Source organism: Gadus macrocephalus, chromosome 2 (assembly GCF_031168955.1).
Source record: "Gadus macrocephalus chromosome 2, ASM3116895v1".
NCBI lineage: Eukaryota > Metazoa > Chordata > Actinopteri > Gadiformes > Gadidae > Gadus > Gadus macrocephalus.
Genome location: NC_082383.1, coordinates 14,483,270 through 14,503,725, shown reverse-complemented (window position 1 = coordinate 14,503,725; position 20,456 = coordinate 14,483,270). Strand labels below are relative to the sequence as shown.

The 20,456-nt window shown below is 41.7% G+C and overlaps 1 protein-coding gene across 5 annotated transcripts; it reads right to left on the bottom strand.

Moving 5' to 3' along the window:
* Positions 1–6,225: 6,225 nt before the first annotated feature.
* On the bottom strand, positions 6,226–19,965 carry LOC132450816 (zinc finger protein 646-like). 5 transcript variants are annotated; one of them, XM_060042918.1, is made up of 7 exons: positions 19,725–19,965; positions 18,312–18,553; positions 17,350–17,605; positions 14,872–14,961; positions 13,166–13,432; positions 11,148–11,327; positions 6,226–8,925 (listed from the first exon to the last, which is right to left on the bottom strand). In XM_060042918.1, the coding sequence occupies exons 1-7, from the start codon at positions 19,857–19,859 to the stop codon at positions 8,758–8,760; spliced, it is 1,338 nt and encodes a 445-aa protein (XP_059898901.1). In that variant the 5' UTR covers positions 19,860–19,965; the 3' UTR covers positions 6,226–8,757. The 5 variants fall into 5 exon arrangements, with proteins under 5 accessions (XP_059898901.1, XP_059898917.1, XP_059898909.1 ...); XM_060042934.1 differs by having other exon boundaries at positions 11,199–11,327; XM_060042926.1 differs by having other exon boundaries at positions 17,362–17,605.
* Positions 19,966–20,456: the final 491 nt, after the last annotated feature.

Below are 20,456 nucleotides of genomic sequence, written 5' to 3'. Positions count from 1 at the left end.
ACGCCTATTACGGCCGCCTTTCGGAAACGTGACTCTCAAGAGTCTCTATGTATAGTAGTGTAAAATGGCTCCTACTTACAAAATGGAGTAAATGCATTGGTTACAGATTTACAATGTTTGCACCGACGTTGAGATATATTGATATTTCACCGAAAAACAACAAAGCTCCATGAGCGCCATCAAAACAATTAGCGCCTTTTCTATTTCTGTTTTGCAGTTTGGCACACAGTGGGTGGGTGTCACACACAGAGGAAGTGAAATAAGCGAATATCCCGGATTGTGGTAGGATTTTGCATCCACAACTCTCCTCCTGCTGCAAAGGCATTGCTCTGTTTGTTCTGGGGGAGGGGTGATCGGAGGTCAAAGGTTGGGGGGGTAGTCTGGTCTGGAGGTAGGGAGGAGGAGCCTATTGCCTCACAACATGTAGAGTAACTACCATCAATTTAGTTAGGTTTAAGTCTCAACATGTGTGCTAACATCCACATGTGCACACATGTTGTATAACATTATGTTGCAAGTGAACATGTTAACCCCAGTAGCATGGACAAGTCTACATGTGCACACAAAATGTCCATACATTTGCATACAGAAAAATAAACATGTAGTCTATTCTACTGTGGAAATAATTCAACTAGGAGAAAATCAATTTCATCCACGATTTCTTTAACATCTTTTGTAACATCACTTATATGTGATATCTGACTGGAAGCAGGCAGTCATACCTTGCTCTCTCCTTCAAATATATAATAAATGTAATTTTATGTAAAAATCCTCATATTTAAAATGATTCTTTGTCTTGAAGACTTACTTTGAAAGTGAAGGAAATATCTTCTACCAAGGGATCTACCTACACATTTGGAATGAAGCATGCTAGAGATTACATAACTTCAGGTTTAGCTGTGTTATACGATGTTGTACCCTGGCCAAACACGTTTTAAACATCATGTTTTAACATTGCAAAATCTAGTTTTGTTCATGATTCAATTTTTTCATAATCATAAACTCCTGATTAAAAATAGCCTCATACTTTACTAATAAAAGTAAAGTATTGCTTGCAACTGTGTTATTACAACAAACCCTAACTATATCTATAACAGGTTGAGTAGGATTTGTTTGAGTCAAAAAAATCACTTCAACCTGGGTGTAAAAGCCGATTCAAAACTTTCACATAGTTCTTTAGTTTGAAAGCTGTGAGGTTTAAAGAACATGCATGATGACCTTTAGGTTCTCAGAATGTAAGGCCTTGAAGAAATTAAATTCAAAAGGTAATCTATTACCCTTACTCCTCTCCTCTTGTGCACTTTCATTCTTGAGACAATTATTCCCAAAACAGACTAACATGACAACATACATTAATTTGATTGCTTTGTTTATTGTACTTTCAAAGTTTAATCTATTACACTTGTTGATTTCTTGTTGACAGATTAATGAATATGAACAGCAGAGTCCAAATAAGTGAATAATTGATTGGTATTGAAATTTGATGTTACACTTTTGATAACTATCTTGGTTAGAAGGCAGGTTTCTGTTTCTGTTCTGTACTATCAACACTATATCAACAATATATTACAAACTGAGTTTTTCTCTTTTGTTTCTTTACATTTTCAGTTAAAGTAAATTTCCAACCAAAAAACAAAGGAACATATATCTAACCACCATCATTCAATTAAAACAAAAACAGATAAGTTCAGTTTCTTACAAGTAGCAGAGATATTAGATCAAACTAGAAGCCTTTAGCTACTGAAAAAAGTATGCTTTCACAATCAATATGGCCCTTTTACATTATTAGATAGATGGAAAACCATATTTTAATGATTTAGCAAACTATAATAGAAATGAAGAATAGGGGCATGCCTGAGTTAGATGAATAACACAACATATAAAAAAATATTTCTGATATTTAGGAAAAACATAACACCCTCAAAAGTTATTACTTTTCTCTTGTTATAAAGTATGAATACACAATACCTACTTATAGTTCAGGAATACTTTTAGCCCGATTAATAGGTACTCAACACATCGCCTTTTTGGTTTGGGGAAACTTTTCGTTTTACATATCGACCAATGTTTACATTGTGGAACAGCCAACAACCATAACTCATTGTACAGCCAAATCTCCATATTCAGAATCGTTTTTTTCATTTTATTCATCAAACTCTTTAGTGTCTTTCTTCCGTTCTATTATCAGGTTTATCTTGGTCAAAGCTCCTTATCCTTGATGCATACATTTCTTGTTGTCATTCAGATGTATAGATTTCTGAATCTCCTTCCCCATGTGGTGCAATTTTATAATAAATGACACGTTTCAGTTCACAACCAGGCCAAAAATAGCCTTTAATGATAAATCATTATCATATCTTAAACAAGCCTAGAGTGGAAGAAGTGATTAACTTAATCCAACAAAAATTAACAAAAAAAAATGTATAAGGATTTTAGAAACATCAACATATAGTTATTGGATTATTTTGCACATGGCATCTAAGGCTAACATACTGTTTAATTTGACGTTATGACAGATGGCAAACGTTTTAGAGCTCAACGTTGTCTTGAATCAAATGGACATTGATCAATTGGAAACAAGAGTCATTGTTAATTGTTTATGCTTCTAATTTCTGATATTAATTGTTAAGGATTCCAATTATTCCACATTCCTAAATTCCTAAAAGCACCTTTAGTTAGCTAGAATGCAAATTTAGTTAGTATATTCTCTACTGGTGATTGTGTGACATTTTTAAAGCAAACTTTTGTTTCATGTTGTAAACTACTTTTATTACTGACGTACACAATACTTTACATAAAGACTGTGGTAAATTGCAGGTACTGTTCAATTGAGTAGGGGCTAGTTCTAAAATAAATACATTGTAAATACATTGATGATTACTGAAGATAATCATCAACTTTAAGCTTTCATGTCTTAAATAAATGTTTGATCATATAGAACAAACAAATGTATCGAAAAAAGCGAGTTATTTGACCAATAATGACGTATGCACCAACAGAAACGAATTTACTCAAAAGAAAGACGAAAGAAATATTATAAATAGATACGTTTTTAAGCCAAAACAGAATTGTTTTATTCATCAACACGATGATAAAAAATAGTTTATATTTGCCCATAGGTACAAAGCCAAAACAGTTTTTTAATAGTTAAACTAGCACGATTATTTGGAAAGCCTTAAACCTGATAACATATTTTCGTTATTAATTGCATTGAATCTTAGCAGTAGGCTACTGCTACAAACCCATGGAACAGACGGTTCAAGTCTGTATCTTGGTCTACCTTGGTATCTTGGTCGCTCTCTGGCTGAGCGGATCTTATAATGGAGGGAAGCCAATTGAAAGCGTCGGAAAACCGTTTTATAAGCGGACTATTTTAATGCGCACTCGCCTACTAAATAATATCCCTCGTGTGGCTCCCAGCGAAACCGCAGCCCCTGTTGTTCTCAGAAGGCACAAAATGGAGAGGGCTAGGAGGGGGGTTTCCTTTCAGAAAACCGACAACCGGGGAGGGGGTGGTGATGGGGGGTCGACTGCTAGTATGTTGGGGACGGAAACACCAAAGATATGCATCGATAACAATCTTATAATAATGATTAGCCCACAATTAGTTAATTATTTGGCATGGACTTTGTGGAATGGGGGTAAACTGCCAATACCAGTGAGCCGACCCGTACCCTAGGACCAAGGTCTACTTGTGTTTCAACTTTAAAGTTATTCAAGCAACTTTGGGAACAAAAAAGGAAAATACATGTGTTGTTGTATAGGCTAGTCCAGGGCAAGACGAACAAGTCAAATAGATTAGAACCAGGCTTCATTTGGCCAAGTTGTACGACTTGATTCAAACTAGCTGAATTAACCCTATAGTTAGGCCTTTAATGCTCGTACTGATGTTCAATGAGTGCTTCACGTTTTTCGCAAAACAAGTTTAAATATAGGCCTAGTGTAAATAAAGTGACGTATTTATACGCGGAACCATTTTTCTCTCAGGACCGCTGACGCCACGAAGCGGCGGCGCTGCGATATTGCATGTAGGCCCCCTATGTCCGATGCATAGAGGGCCTATAGGTGTTATGATGTAGGCCTATGCCAGAGTGGTTGATCCTAAACCTCGTTACAGGCTATTTGATGAGTGAATTTTCGTTCCTCAACGATGTTGTTAGTATGGATTCGAAAGTTAAATATTAGATCAAATAGCCGATAACAGAAAACCACTACAAATAAAAAAAACAATAGCCTACATTTATATTGATATCTGTTTTGGTCGATAGGCACACTGCGGCTTTTGCGGATATTTCTTTAAACATTTGACATCCACCAGGTATCTTTCCGATGAATATTTAATTCGTTTATCCTCGCCATTAAGGCCACTGTTAAACTATGGCTCTTTCTGGGAAATTAAATTAAGCAGGGGAGGATTTTTCTAGGGGCTTTCGATTAACTGGTATCGTCACGTGCACGTTTGCGTGTTAAAGTTTATTCTTGCGTTTTATGAATAATTGTGCTCGAAATCCAACGTCTTCAAGTCACGCGATGTAACATTTAAATCCGAGGCCCTGGCATCACTGAAGACAAAGAACTATCGAAAAGGCAAACAATTGTTTTAGACGAATATGCATTGATATACAGGTAATAAGCCCTTCACTGGGTTGTACATTTATATTCTCGTTGATTCGGAACAATGTTTGGTTCGATGTGTATTTCAACAACTAATGATGATCCTTTCTTCCGAGCGGGTTTGCATCCAGATTGTGTTGAGTTTTCATTCGCGATATACAGTCGAGACAGAAATTACCTCATCATTTTACTTGAATAATGAGTGCTGATCACCTGTTCGAAATTAATTTGCCCTGTATAAAACTATAATAGGTTATTCGGGGTTGAGGAAGTTATTTTCTGTAAGAGCAATAAAGTTGTACACTTCTAAAAATAATCCTGTAGCCCATTAAAAAGTGGCCAACAGTCTGAAGTGGAAACACATCTTGCCAAAAAACTCTTTAAAATAATAATTGATTGCAGGCTGCATAATCTGTACCCTAAAATAACTTCGCACTTGTTCAGTTTATTGAAGCTTATCAAATAAACACACGCGTGACACCGCATTTAAACAGCGTCGCCTATCCAAACCGAAGGTTCTACACACTTGTTGACTTTCACGACAGGTCGGTGGTTCCTGTCTCCCGAGTGACGCTCTTCTCTCCGCGCGACGCACCAGAGGGGATTGGTTTGCCGAACCGGTAGGCCTATATTTAATTCCTCCATGGCGTCAGAAGAGTTGCATGATCTGAATGAATTCTAGTAGAAGAAAATTATTATAGACATGGAAAATAAAACCAAATTTAAGGCGTAAAACAAGTTAAGACTGAAGGTCATCTTAGTCCGAAAAATATCAAACAAAGTAGCCCAGAAACAAAAAAAATCCCATTTAGTCTTTTGCGCTTTGCTTTAGGCAAAGCATCATTATTGAAAGCATCACTTTCGATAATAGCCTACGCCACGAATTGTAAACCCGAATGAACACTGGTGCTTAACGGTTTTAGGGATTATTAACTTCTCTTTATATTCGTAGAATAAAATATGTTGCATGCCTATCATTTATACCACTCCTCCCCAGCACGAGCAGAGGGGAGAACCCTTAAGGAACAGCAACAGTTTGCATCACAATGATCATTTATAGTTGGCCTATATATCATCTTTATTAGCCTCATAAGAGATTTCGTTGAAGCAACCCAACTACTTATACCTTGCGGTAAAGGCGCGCATACTCTGGACACAACACAAGTTCCATCTTTTCATAAGGTTTAGACTCTCTCTAGACTATTGAAGTACACTTAATTTAAGAGTAAACTATGGCAGCAGGATCACCGTGTCATCTCAATAAAAAAATAAAATATTTAGCTGCAATCATTTAACAAGTTTCTGGCCTACATGGGAACAGAATGGTCCTTCACCATAGTGTTCAGTTGTTGGCATGAACTAGTAAAATCAATATCCACTTTTCCATAGCTATTCATCAAAGCCAGGAGACTTTTCAGAAGCCTCTATACATTTGCATGATTTGCGATTTTCAAACGTTTTTTAGATTGACCGAAAGGTAAATCTGAATTTTCTTTGGCAGTTGTACATCTGTAGCTGCTTGACTGAGAACTTACCTCCAGGCAGGCATTGTGGTCCTTGAGGCAGAAGATGGGCTTTTACAGACAAACGCTCTACAAAGAGAATACGAGCTGTGGTAATAATAAAACATTTTATTTGTATAGCACTTTTCTAATACTCAAAGACACTTTACAAGGAGAGAGAAAGCAACAATGAAAATGTGAATAAAAATAACTTTTTAAAAAGAGAAAAATACATTGTCAGTAGACTTGTGGTTATTTCAACAAGCAGGGTCGCCAAGTTAACCTTATCTTTTTTTTTTTTTTTTTTTTGAATTGTACATTATAATTAATCAAACGCCGAACATTGGCTGGATATGATAATCAACTCACATTTGGACCGACAACTTAAATATCCCCCCCCCCCCACCCCCAACATTTCTGTTCCAATCTTCAATATTTACCTGGTTTTTGTAACACCCTGTTGGTTTGCTGTAACAAAGACCACTCGGAGAGCGAGGAACTGCTGGCATGGTGTAGTTAAGCAACTAAAAATAATAAAATGAAAAAATGAATGAATGAACCCACTAATGACCGACTCTAGGCTGGGCCTAGACAAGGGGGGACAACGGCTCTGGAGACCCATAGGCCAGGTAGCGCAATGTCATCTCAGAAGGTATGACATCACAGCACAATGCAAGTTCATGTGTCCACTCGATGCATTAAAGCTGTGCATGTCACTGTCCACAATTGTGATTTAAAACATTTTCGTTATTAAGGGTAAATATTAAATATCCAAGGGCAAAACCGCTCATGGATGCGTGTGTGTGGGGGGACATAATTAACGTGCACTATTTATTTATAAAAACAAAGTGCTTCAAGTAACAAAATGAAGAAACTAACACTTAAAGGTTGGGTATGGAATTCTCTTTTTTGGCCATTTTTGCTAAATTACTTGAAATCTTTATCGTAACCCACTTACAGCCACTGAGTTAGAAGTACTGACATGAAAATTAAACAAGTCAATCATCTGTGGAACGGGCAGGGCTCGAAAAACTCCAGCCAATGATTTCCAGAACCACCGAGTGGCATTGGACAGTAAGTACGTCAATCAAACGGTCGTACTGCACTCCCCCTCCCCCGCTCCCCGTGCGCGACCCCTTCGTGCACGTACTCAAATATCGTGACCCAGAGCAAGCTGCTGTTTGTTGTCATCCTGCGGTAGCAACTTGAGCTAGCTAACTAGCTAATGCCTCCCTCTCGCGCATCTGTGTTCGCGCTCGTGCATGATTGCGCGTCCATGTACTTGGAATGGGTGGAGTCAGAGTCAGCGTGGAAGGAGAGGGGGTAGGACCATTTGAGTTGTGTGTTTCAAAATCTGCTGGCGTTTCACAAATCCCATACCCAACCTTTAATCAGTTGGTCGTCTTGAAGAGTGTGGAGGGGTTAGCACAATCCAACAGGTTTATCAAACAGATTATCAAAATTACAGTAGCATTATGTCTGGATTACACTAACCAGAAAACCCGGTAGGATATTCATTTCCAGTTTGGTTGGGAAATGTGCCAATGTGATCAGTTCACAGTCGCATCTGAACCGGTTTTTAAAAACCGGCGCTTTTGAATTTTTGACTGAGTTTTTCATCGGGAAATAGGCCCAAACGTGAATTCCAATATATTGTTTTTTACAGTGGATGACAAATGGTCCAGGTAATATCATTGCAGAACTTTCAAACGGTTTCTCGGTTCCGGGATAAGGGGACCTGCAAGTCTGGGAGACGGATTAAGAGTGAGAGAGAGAGAGAGAGATCTGACGGTAACATCAACCCACATGTGACCAAGTTAAATATACAAAAACTAATTTCAGGGTGGGCCCTATGACGATAATATTAATAAAAAATAAAAAAGTTAACAAAACCAAAAGAAAAAAACAAAGAACATTTCACATTTCCTCTTCCTCTTTGCTGTAACCTGAAAAGAGAACGACGGGCCGCGCAGCAGAGTTTTGTCAGATTCGTTTCCATGACGATTTGTAAGCCATGTTTCTCTCGTCTTCGTCGGTGGTCCGAATGAACGTAGCAGGAGAAGATCCGCACACTCAGTCGTCCAAAATTAAAAAATAAAACAATTATTTTCAAAATGTATAAAATAGGGACGATGGTAGAGGTGAGACTATTTATAAAAGGACAGATAATGTTGTTGTTTTTTTTGTCGTTTTTTTTTTTACATAACTAGAGAAGGGGGGGAGGGGGGGGAGCTGGGTATAAATTTCCATCAGTCAAAGGTTTAGGGAGAAAGACATTTTTAACTTATATCAAGTACATGGCATAGATCATACATGAGGGGTCAAGGCAGCACAATTTTTAAACCTATAACTACTCAGTAATCATTCGCATCTAGTTCTCAATGGTGCCCCCCGGCCCCGCTTCCACATCTGAGTTTGGGGGGGGGGGGGGGCGTTGTGGGGGAGGAGGGGGGGAGGTCCGAAGTCGGCTGGCAAAGGAAAAATAAAACAAAAGATAAAATAAAATAAAAAAATAATTAAACTCTCCCAGCCTGGACCCTGGGGAGGGGGGTGGTGGGGGGGGATGAGGGAGGTGGGAGTCATTAGGAAAGGGCGGGGCGGCAACACTTGGGGCGGTGCTGGAGGGGCTGGCTCAGGGCTTTCATTGGTTGTAGAGGGAGCGCTGCTCCCACGGCATGCCCTGGATGGTGCGTGCCACAGGGGAGGGCTTGAGCGTGGGGGCCCCGTTCGGATGGAGCCCGTGGCTGATGGGGTTGATGGTGGTGAGGGGCCGCTGTGGGGCCAGAGAGAAGGCGTCCTGGTGCTTGGGCTAGAGAAAGAGAGAGCAAGGGAGATATAAAGAGGAAGAGATACGGATAAAGAGATGGAGAGAAAGACCGTAGACATTTATTGAGGGGAATAAAAAGACAACATCAATAAATGAGGAAGACTTTTGAGCAGGTCATGGAGAAAACGACAACACAGTGACACTTTTAAACCAACGTTCCAGTCGAAGCCTCTGCAAGGAGTTCCGGATGTTTTACAGCTGGGATGGCTGTTACACTATCGAGGCAAAAACAGGAGTTTTAAAGCTAGGGAGGGCGATTTATTTTCGATTTTTTTGTTGTCATATTTGTTGAAATTCTCTGCCTGTGCCCTCCTGTCACACAACCAGAATCTTAACAAGGCTAGGCAGGCCTATTGCTACACCTAACAAGCTTCTCTTGTTAGTGTTTTTGCACAGTGGTTTTGGAGGGAGGCCTGAATGATACTTCCAATATCTAGCTTACTCAAGCTGGTTACAATTGCCTTCCCTAGCTATAATTTCCTGCTTGTGCAAAAGAAAGATCATTTTAAAACATGATTAGAAGGGGTTGGAGAATGTCGTGCTATGAAATACTGCAATCTTAAAACGTTTGTGCCATGATACCACGTCTAGAGATTTTAGCTGCTTTAAACTGCCCAGGGATCACCTCTCTTTACCACATTCCCTGAATAACTGAAAGGCCATTGTGTTTTTTCAGGTAACCCGGCTAGAGTTGGACGGTGGATTGCCCCCGCTTGTTTTAGAAGTTTTTATTTCCCTGTTGCAGGAAATTCGCCAACCAAGGTTTTTAGTTTTAGATCTCTTATTAGATCAAAATATATGAAAACAATTATGATCGATTATTATTATTATGAATAAAAATGGAGTATTATCGTCCTCATTATTATACCAATCAATGCAATAAGGGCTCTTCTGATTGTTTGGAGGCATCCATCTTGCCCGTCAATCACATATAGCTAAGCTCCACCACCACTGCTTCTAGGCCACCCCTCTCAATGGCCAAGGGGTCCCTTAGCCTCCTTCCCAACTCTGGGAAGAAGGACAGTTCTTTTTGGCATGTTTATTGCCTACAGCAGCCTCTATAAGCAGTTTGATTAAGCATTTCGCTCCACTCAACCAATTTTTTGTTGGAACCCCCGTGTGTGCTCTTCCATCGTGAGCCTAGCGAATCATCACACCCCTGATATTCGGTGGATAACTTTATCCACACGTAGTCTAATGGCTGTCAGAAACGGCTTCATCAGTTTGCAGGATTTGCTTTCTGCAGCTGGAACATAAATAAAAAAAGTATATTTTACCTGCAGAAGTTAAGAGCAATGCATAATTAAATAATGGAGTTGGAATATTGGAGAGCAATGGATTCCTTGCAGAGACTTTACAGACGGAAAGAAGTTCAATGGGAACACTCTGAAGTGTTACCCGGCAGACAGAACCATTGAAACGGGAAAACATGCCATAGTACTGCACAGCAAATATACTACTCAGGAACGGAAAACCAACAACACAAATACAATATTACCGGGATAAACAAGACAAATGCACTTCCAACAACTTGGTTTGATTTGAAATAGGAAAAATAGAATATCGTTAAAAAGTCTACAGATATTCTATTCTTAGTTGTTGTGCATGCAAATACAAAAACATGCATATAAACGTGCAACACTACTTGAATTTAAAGGTTAGTCTGAAAGCCGGCGCCAGGGTTAGCGATGGTAGTCATCGGTACCATAGAGAGGAATGGGAGGAGCACTGGATGGCCAAGGAGAACCGCAAACATATTCATCATTCTGCCCTTTTTGTAGCTGTAAACCAATGCATTTTCTATACCTCTCCGTTTTATGAAGAGCCTTTTATGTGTGTTTTAGTGTTATAAACATTCAAAGAAAAATCTTGCCGCTTCTCAAAAGAAAAAGGTTAAATCCATAAAACAACATAATAATAGCCTTGAATGCATTGAAGAACAGTACAGCACAAAGCACAGACCATGGCTCTACTGATGGCATGGCACTATCAATCTAACAACTAGTCGAACAAAGGGCTCTGACAGAGCAGGGTTAGGGCAAAGGTCCCAAAGACTGAAGAAGGTGTAGGCAGACTAGTCTATGTCCGTGGAAGGGGGTTAGTATGGCGGACAGCTTAGGGAGGAAGGACGGCAGCCCAGCGGGCCGTTGACGGGAGCGCGGGGGGGGGAGGGGAGTGTGGGTGAAGGCGGCTCTCTCTCCTACCATGGGATGGCTGGCGTTCAGTCTAGTGTATGCAGATCCCATGTCCTTTACCTCAGGCACCAGGGGCTGGAGCAGAGAGTAGGAGGAGGTGTTGGACGAGGAAGGGTGTTTGCTTGAGGAGCTGCTCCTCATGTTCTGCTGGCCCCCCTGGCTCTGTGAGGAGGATGAGCTGGAGCGCCCCTGTTGGGGGGGGGGGGGGGGGTAGTACAAGATGTTTTATTAAAAGGAGAAAAGGAATAAGCACATTTTACCATTCCAGTTTATTAGTCTAGAGTCAAGCCCTTAATAAATGATGCATTCAGTTTTTCGATGGAGGCATTTAAAAAGCTATTGCCATAACGTATTCTAAATTATGCACACTTTTCTTTGTACATTTCAAACTAGGGCTGGGTGATATGGACCAAAACTCATATCTCTATATTTTTTGTTCGAATGGCGATATACGATATTATAACGATATTTTGAACAAAACAGGTAAAGTGTGTAGTTTTAACTCCGCGCCACAAGTATTCACTATCAACCATTTATTTAGTGTTTTTTTTTTTTTTTTGCTCAACGAAGCACAGCTGTGCTTTAAGAACAGATATGTAAGGGGTGATATGGACCAAAACTCATATCGATATTTTTTTTTCGAATGGCGATACACGATATTATAACGATATTTTGAACAAAACAGGTAAAGTGTGTAGTTTTAACTCCGCGCCACAAGTATTCACTATCAACCATTTATTTAGTGTTTTTTTTTTTTTTTTGCTCAACGAAGCACAGCTGTGCTTTAAGAACAGATATGTAAGGGATAATGTAAAGAACGCCGGTCATTATCAGGAAAATAAGCCCCGACAGGGCGAACAGGACATCGACCTGAAGGGGCTTATTTTCAATAATGACGACATCGTTCTATACATTATCCCGCTTATTACACGGCTACTCGCCTAAACAAAAAATTTATTTTACAATTTATTTGTAACCAGCATTCGTAGTGTTGATCAGCAGAGAAATAGTCCGCCAAAGACGCTGACGTCGCATAGCAACCGAAGACGCTGGAGTTGACAAGTTACCGGACTATTTGCAGAGTGATACCAAAGACGTCATAAGAGACAAAAAATCCTGTTTTCCTTGACAGCCTCTTCTATAATATGAATGATTTTAACTTGTGTGTGCCCGTGCCCGCGATAAATCACACACAAGCTAAAATCATTCAAATTAACGTGCTTTATTTTTATCTTGCACTATTGGAGCACGTACTCCTCTCTTGTGCTCCGCCTCTGACTACGAGATGGTTAGTGTTACAACTTTCTGCTGTCGGCTCCCAGACACGTTCCCTCCAGGGCCGATGATCTCTCAGGGGCAACACAGCCTTCAGTTTGACCGGCAGTGGGTCTGCTTATAGGTCGGAATGAAGCGGCCAACGATTCTTGCCGGGTGCTTTATTCTTTTACTCACAACCGGACTCGCTCATTACTTCACTAAACTGACATGCACGCTACCGCACACTCTTCCACCACACACTCTTCCACCACACACTCTTCCACCACACACACACACACACACACACACACACACACACACACACACACACACACACACACACACACACCAGATACTTCCTCGTGTGAACAAGATACTTTCTTGTGCGCACCAGATACTTTCTCGTGCTCACGAGAAACGTTAAAAACATTATTTTTAACCCATGTCCCTTTACGGGTTCAGTACTCTCTACCACCGTGCCATGTTTTTGTTCAAAGTTTCTTGTGATGCGAAACGTCCGTGGGTGGGAGAACGCTACGTACATATAAGGGGCGGGATTGAGCAGCTGAACATGGTTTGTAGGCTCAGAGAGCAGCTGTCGGCTTTATAAAATAGCGCTCGCAAGGCAACATCAAAATAATATACCGGTATGGCAATATTGTCTCAACTACATATCGCTTTCAAAAATATACCGGTATAATTTTAAAACCGGTATATCCCCCAGCCCTATTTCAAACCAAACAAAAAGTTGTCAGTTCTACTCCTTGTACCTGGTGGGGGTCCGAGATGGATTGGCTGACCACGCCCCCTGACTGGGACATGGGGGACACACAATGAGAGGCCATGGGCTCCTGCTGGGAGTGGCCGCTGTGCTGCTGCTGCATCATGGGAGTAGTGTTGCTGTTCTGATGCTGCTGCTGCTGCTGCTGTTGTTGCTGCTGTTGTTGTTGCTGTTGTTGTTGCTGTTGTTGATTTTGTTGCTGCTGCTGCGCTCGCTGGCGCCGCTGGGCGGAGTAGTTAGTTCGACGACCGCCCGGCTGTAGGGGGGAGGGAGGGGGGGTACCGGGGTGTGAGGGATGGGGGAAGGCAGATGGGGGAAGGAGAGGAGAGGCAAGGGAGGGGAGGGATGGATAGGAACAAAGAGTTGAATTGAGGGCGTTATAGTTGGTAGCTTGTGTGGTCGTATTGTAGGTGTGACATAAATGCGAGGTATGCCTTCTGGGGTGTCCCTGAAGAGAGTGACATGGAACGAGCGAGAGAGAGAGAGAGCGAGAGAGAGAGGCGTGTAACGTGATGACGACGGCGACGATGGGGGACGCTTGAGTCCCTGAGTTGATGTGTTTTAGGTTTGATTCTGGCAGACAAAACTCAAGACTCCGGACTCAAAGACCCATCTGTCTGAGACAGCTATTCTACTAGCATGGAGAGGTGGAGTGAATACGTTGCACGTGCACACGCACACACATACACACGCGCGCACACACAAACGGACCACAGTTACACACGACCGTATACCTTTGTTCTAACCTAACCTCCTACCATGGACTTTATTTGACTGAAATGTACTCTATGCTATCCCTGAACACTACGGGCTAACGAAGAGTGTTTTTATTATTCGCTTTCTCACACACTTAACATGTTTCCACCGTTGTCCTCTGTGTTTGACTCACCGAGGCCCCACGGCTCTACGAACCGGCTGGATGCCGAAGCAATTAGTCCACTGACAGACAAGGATGTTGGGTTTTGGTCAATGCAGCCAATGGAAATAAAACATTTGTTGCGTTTGGCTTCCGAATATCAACTAATTGGCAAAATCCTTTCGGCCTCTGGTCACATCATACGAGTGAGTTTTCAATTATTCATGCTATTATATATTCAAAGGGAATTAACCAAGACTAGGTATGGATACATTTGGTTGGGATTGTTTTGCAATACAACTGCATAGGTTTTTCCCTATCCCGCCCATAAGCCACACAGTCTAACCACAGAGGGCAGGGCGACAGAGAAAATGCCAATTACTTGAAATGATCATTACGGAAGCATTAGGTCTTTGAATATATATATAAATAGTAAGGCATAATGCTTCTGCAGCCAAGCCTTATGGTTCCAACTTTTATTTATGAAACTTTAAATCGTACAATTGATTATCGCTTCAAAAGTGGAAAGCACATTCACCGTGCCGTAATTTAAGCCAAACGAACCGTATGTGCAAAAAAACGTGTTTATCCCTTGAATCGGGATGGTCCAACCGATGGTCTTAGAGGTGGGGGGGGGAGCTCTTGAAAAGAGACTCCACCTGATTTCAACACCCTGAAAACTAAATAACCCTACAGAACAAACGTCATCATGACCTATTGTTCTCCTGCCTCGGATTTCCCTGTAATCCGTGATAGCGACAACCATGCCAGACACACACACACACACACACACACACACGCACACCGACCCACGGACAGACAGCCATGCTCACACCAACCTGGTTTTTGGCAGCGGCACTGCAGCGGTGCTGGGCCAGGTCCAGCATGGTTCGGTAGCTCTTAAAGCAGGACGGGCAGTTGAACCGGTTCTTATGAACCCACACAACACGCACACGTGAATAATACACACACAAACACACACACACACACACACAAATTCAGATTACTAGCCCGGTAAGGCATATATATCCGAGGACGTTGCGATTGTTCCCTGCTACCCTGAATCGGGTCTAACCCTCTTCCTGTTCTAGCCCTGACGCCAGTATATCATGTCCTCACACGGGCTTCTAATCAAAACTAAACCTGCGTATCCAACGGTGGGTCGGAGGAGACGATAACCTGCTAATCATATGCCACCATTCATTCACAAAGCAATTGATACCACTATGCCAAACGCACAGACACAGCCACCTGGCACTCACACACACACACCACTACACAGCTCCAAAATTGACAAGCTGCTTGGCCAGCTGCTTTCAAGCCTATTGTTTAACAACCAGACTCGGTATTATCCAATTGATGGTGGATTCCACAGATCAATGGCTGATTGAGTGGCGCCTTTTGTAGAGTTACTTAATTCCGAATGATTAAGTACTGCTCCACTCCAAACATTACAAGTCGCTCATTTGTTGTGTGATACAGCCACGGCTAATTACAGATGCAAGAAGAGGAGAATTTGGCTGAAATCAAATTAGGGGTTTCCGTACTGTCTACAGCTTGCTTACCCAACAAGCTGGATCCGGGAACCCAATTGAAAATTGGTGAAAAAAAATAAAAAGAAAAGAGTCTTGAATCTTATTGTCAAAGCAATAAGCGTAGTGAATTAACTAATAAGAGTTCATGGTTCGACCTGTATCGGATGAACACTGATCCTCCGGACCAGATGGTGTCGGATCAGTGTAGAATCTTGGCATCAGCGCCTTGTTTATTTTGGATCACGTGTGTTTACAGAAGAACACACACACACACACACACACACACACACACACACACACACACACACACACACACACACACACACACACACACACACACACACACACACACACACACACACACACACACACACACACACACACACACACACACACACACCGGTGCCCCTCGCTGTGTTAACAATGGCCACACTGTTTTCAATGCGACCAGTCAACACAGAAGAAACATCACCCGTGCTTATGACACTTTGACGAGCGTCGTAAGGACAGCGTCCAGTTCGCCCGGTGAGTTGTCAGCAACATTCATAGCAATCATTCTGCCACTCAACTGACAATGGTGGGGTTGGCGCTTGCGAAACAAATCGGCTAGCTCGTTGACAAAACCAAGTTGCTACCCAAGTAAATGTCATGCAAAGTTGGATAGTCAATAAACCAGGGTTGAATTTGAATAGAATGTGCCCCTCGTGTTAAAATAACCCAGACAACCATTACATGGCTAGCTGGCTAACACGGTAGCCTCCGGGTGCTAGCAGAGCCAAGGCAGTACACAGCATCTGACCTTGCTCATGTGGTTGAAAAAGGGATTTGGATCTACCAAAACGAGGCATTACAAATTACACACACACGGCCCGGATTATTGGTATCGGCTCTTTGTAAATTGCATATTCTCCAACGCCAATACTAGCCTGGTATTGCTGGAATTGGTTCAGTTGCAGTGCAATTGGAGAAAAACGTAACCTACTTAATTATGGCGAGAATGTTGTCAACTGCATAAACATTGATTGCTGATGGTTCACTTTCTTTTAGGACCAACACAATTCTCACTACACATGTGATTAATCACCAATAATAGGAATCTATATATTATCTCTAGAATGAATCATTTCAGAACATTAATCCAAGTATAATTACAGAACATGCAGATAAATAAATATATCCATTTTGAATTACAATTAAACAGTATAACTACTTTAACCACAACACTAAATTGTGTCCTTCATTTGCAAGCGGAGACCGGTATATCGCCTTCACCCCTCCATGTAAAAATCAGTTATGACGGTTTCCCTTCCCCCTAGCATTAGATTATTAGTATTTTTTGATAACACGTCATCTTGATTCAGTTGATTTAGAAAAAGGTTCATTATACGAAATAAAGTAAATCAGCTTTTATTTTCCCTATATTTTATTTACATAGACTAAATTACATTTAGACAATGTGTCCTTAATTTTGCCAGGCTACAGGGGCCCTTCACTGGTATAGTCAAGAACTTAAAACATAGTGGAAATACAAATGGGGCCTTCCCAAATCAAGAAATGGAGATCACAATTTGTGATGGTCAATGACTCCAGAACAGAATAGAATTGGGAAGATTTGAATCCCAGATCAGCCTTATATTCATAAAGCCAACCCAGGTGAAGAGGAGGCGAAACCCCAGCAGCTGGCTACAACCAAAGCACATCACAGGTTTAGCTTGGCCACAACCATGCACCACACACACACACACACACACACACACACACACACACAGAAAAGAAACACACCTTCCCACCCACCTGGCCTGACGCCGCGTTGCAGCGGTGTTGGGCGAGCTCGAGCATAGTGCGGAAGCTCTTGCAGCACGACGGACAGTCGAAGCGGTTGGGCCCGTCGTCGTGGATCTTCTGATGGTTGCGCAGGTAGCGCGCCAGGCGGAAGGCCTTGCCGCACAGCTCGCACGCGTACCGCTTCTGGCCGTGGATGCGCATGTGGTTGCGCAGCGACATGTAGTTGTTGTAGGGTTTGCTGCAGAAGTCGCATCTAGGGTGACAAGGAAACGGATTGTTATTCTTTTTTTTGTAATTTAGTTTGTTTCCAAAAAGAAACGGGCCACCGCAAGACAATAACAAATGAATTATAAATTATAATATTGTAGTACCAACATTGTAATGCTAAAACCAAAAAGGTTGTATGCATGGAGACAAACAATATCATATCTTGTAAAATGATGTCATAACATCGATTTTGGGAGGATTAAGACTATAACTGTGGCATACTTAATACCCAAGGAAGACTGGGCGCACGACAAGGGCGCACAATCTCACCGAGATATATTCTAGTCTTCAAGCATTTAGTCTCTACGCCACAGCGATGTTCTGATGACCAAGGCAATAGAGCCGGCCTTTGGACAACAATGGATGCCTACGGCTGCAATGCTGCTAACCAGACAATGCTTTGTTTCATTGGGGGTGGGGGAAAAAATATAAATGGTTGGCCTTCTCCATTAAACAGCTGATCATCTGGAAGGACACTGAAGGAGAACACATTGAAATCACTTGCTCTAATACACACAAATGCACAAAAACAACTTGAAAGTCACCTGTTTTTCAAAGCATGAATTAAATAAAAATATATTGCCTTTTATTTTACATAAATAATCTGGGACAGCTACAGTCACGCCTTCCACAGACCTACTGAGAGCTCAGTAGGTCAAGCCACTGAACCGTGCGATGGACGGGGGTCTCACCGGAAGTCCCCGGTCCTGTGGGTGAGCTTGTGGTTCAGCAGGGAGCTGGCGTGCTTGTAGGCGCAGCTACACAGGTCGCAGGCGTAGGGCCTCTCGTCTGATTCAAGCTCAGCCGCCGCGATGTCCGCCGCCGTGATGCCCGTGGACGCCACCGCCGCCCGGGAGTCCAGGGTGATGCTGGAGGCGGAGAGCGAGGCCGAGGACGAAGGCAGCTGGTCGCACCAACTGATGGTCGAACTCGGCTGTCGCAAGAGATAAGAGAATGGAGGTTTGATATTGTGTTGTTTTTTTTTGGGTAGCAATGGATGTGTAAATATGCCCAAATCAAATTAGATTATTATTATATTGGTGTGAAAATAGTGGAATAATTTTGATACGCCTAGTATTTAAAAAGGGTCATATATTTACCATTACTGTTAAGACGATTCTGCTAGACAAGCCGTTTATTGAAAAAATTGAACAAAAACACTCAACTCAAATAAATTTAATTATGAAAATATGGGGACACCTTAGATACCTTTTCCACACATAAGACATCGTACAAATAAGCACAACGTTCAGCTCACAAAAATAACGACGGGTAAAGCAGAGGAAAATTGCCATGGATGTATTTAACTTCAGATCTGTATTAATTATTGTGCTGCGTGAGTGGCATTTATAATCTTCCTTGAAGAAGCCCAGCCAGGGTCGTCACAAAGGGGTCTTTCAGATGCCCATACGGGGCGTGTTCCGCTTCAGTTTCCGGTGGAACAACTCGTCATGTTTACTTTTCACCAGTCGATAAAATTATGCGGGCCACTCAGTCAACCGCATCTCATATATTCAGTGATAAAACATGTTATTTAAGCGGATGTAAAATTAGTTTCATCAATGTCCTAACCCACATACATCAATTCATACGCCATCTAAAGAAAACTTATTGTGTGCCTTGTTGTGAAAACGCTGCCTTTGGTGAGGCTGGCAGAGCTATGGCTATCGTTCGACTCGGCTAGTAGATGCTCAGATACATTTCTAGTTCTCAAATAATCTCCACCAATTTAATTTATTTGTGATGACATATTAATATCCGATCGTCGTGATATAAGTATTAATTCAACAACTGCGGGATCAACCGCATAGTAAGCGTAAGTGGTCCAGAATGGGCTAGCTGGTAGCTAGACCAGGCCTCACATAGCATGACAACTGGCAGCAATGTTAGCATGCTGCTAACTTTTTTTTTTTTTATGCAATCCTTTTGTAAACACAGAGTAACCGGTGTTGCCACACTGCGTCGGAAAACAGTAATGGCAGTTTCAGGCGGCAAATACCCATAACCCGCATATGCCTATTGGTCAAATGAAGATATCTAGCAGTTTAAAATAGCTATTTAGTTGCTTAGCTCGCTAGCTAATGGTAGCAGAATCAGGCTCTTACTCCGGAGTCATTGGGATCCTTTTTCCAGAACAATTGAGAGCAGTGTCCAAAAGACTCTGCCGATGTCACATAATTTCCTCCGTTTCTGTCCTGAAAGTCTCCATGCGTACTCCCGGCATTTGTCCTGGCGTACATGCTTGCTTTACGGTTTGTTTTACTTTTTTTGATTGTAAAGAAATAGGGCCGCTTTGTGGGGACCTTCTTCCGAAAAGAAAATATTTCTTCTTTGTAGTGATTGTTTTGGCGGCGGCTGTATCTACGGGTCTAGCACATTACCGCCGCCTACCGGCCTGGAATATGACATATAAACTGATGTATTTGGCATGAAGGCCTATATAGCAAAATAAAAAATGGAATCGAATGACTATGTTTATGACATCACAGAGAATATTTTATTGGTTGTGTTCTGAATGGGAATTTATTTGAAAGGACGTAGGGAAACTGCAAAAGTAACACGAATAATAAATTCAAATCCAATACACTTGTTTCCCTGCACATCGTGTTAAAATAACCTCTTTGTTCACTAGTACGCTCAGTACTAGGGTAAAATTACTATAGGCTTAGTCCTTGTCATTGGCCTTAGTGAGAAGGGCTTTCATATAATAAGTGTATTTCATGCACTCTAGCGGTAAAAAGAGATGAATTGGTCTTTAACTGGGGTTTTCTTGTCCCTGGTTGCAGATATATGGATTCTCATTATATTTTCCCATATGATGAACAAAATGTAGAGGC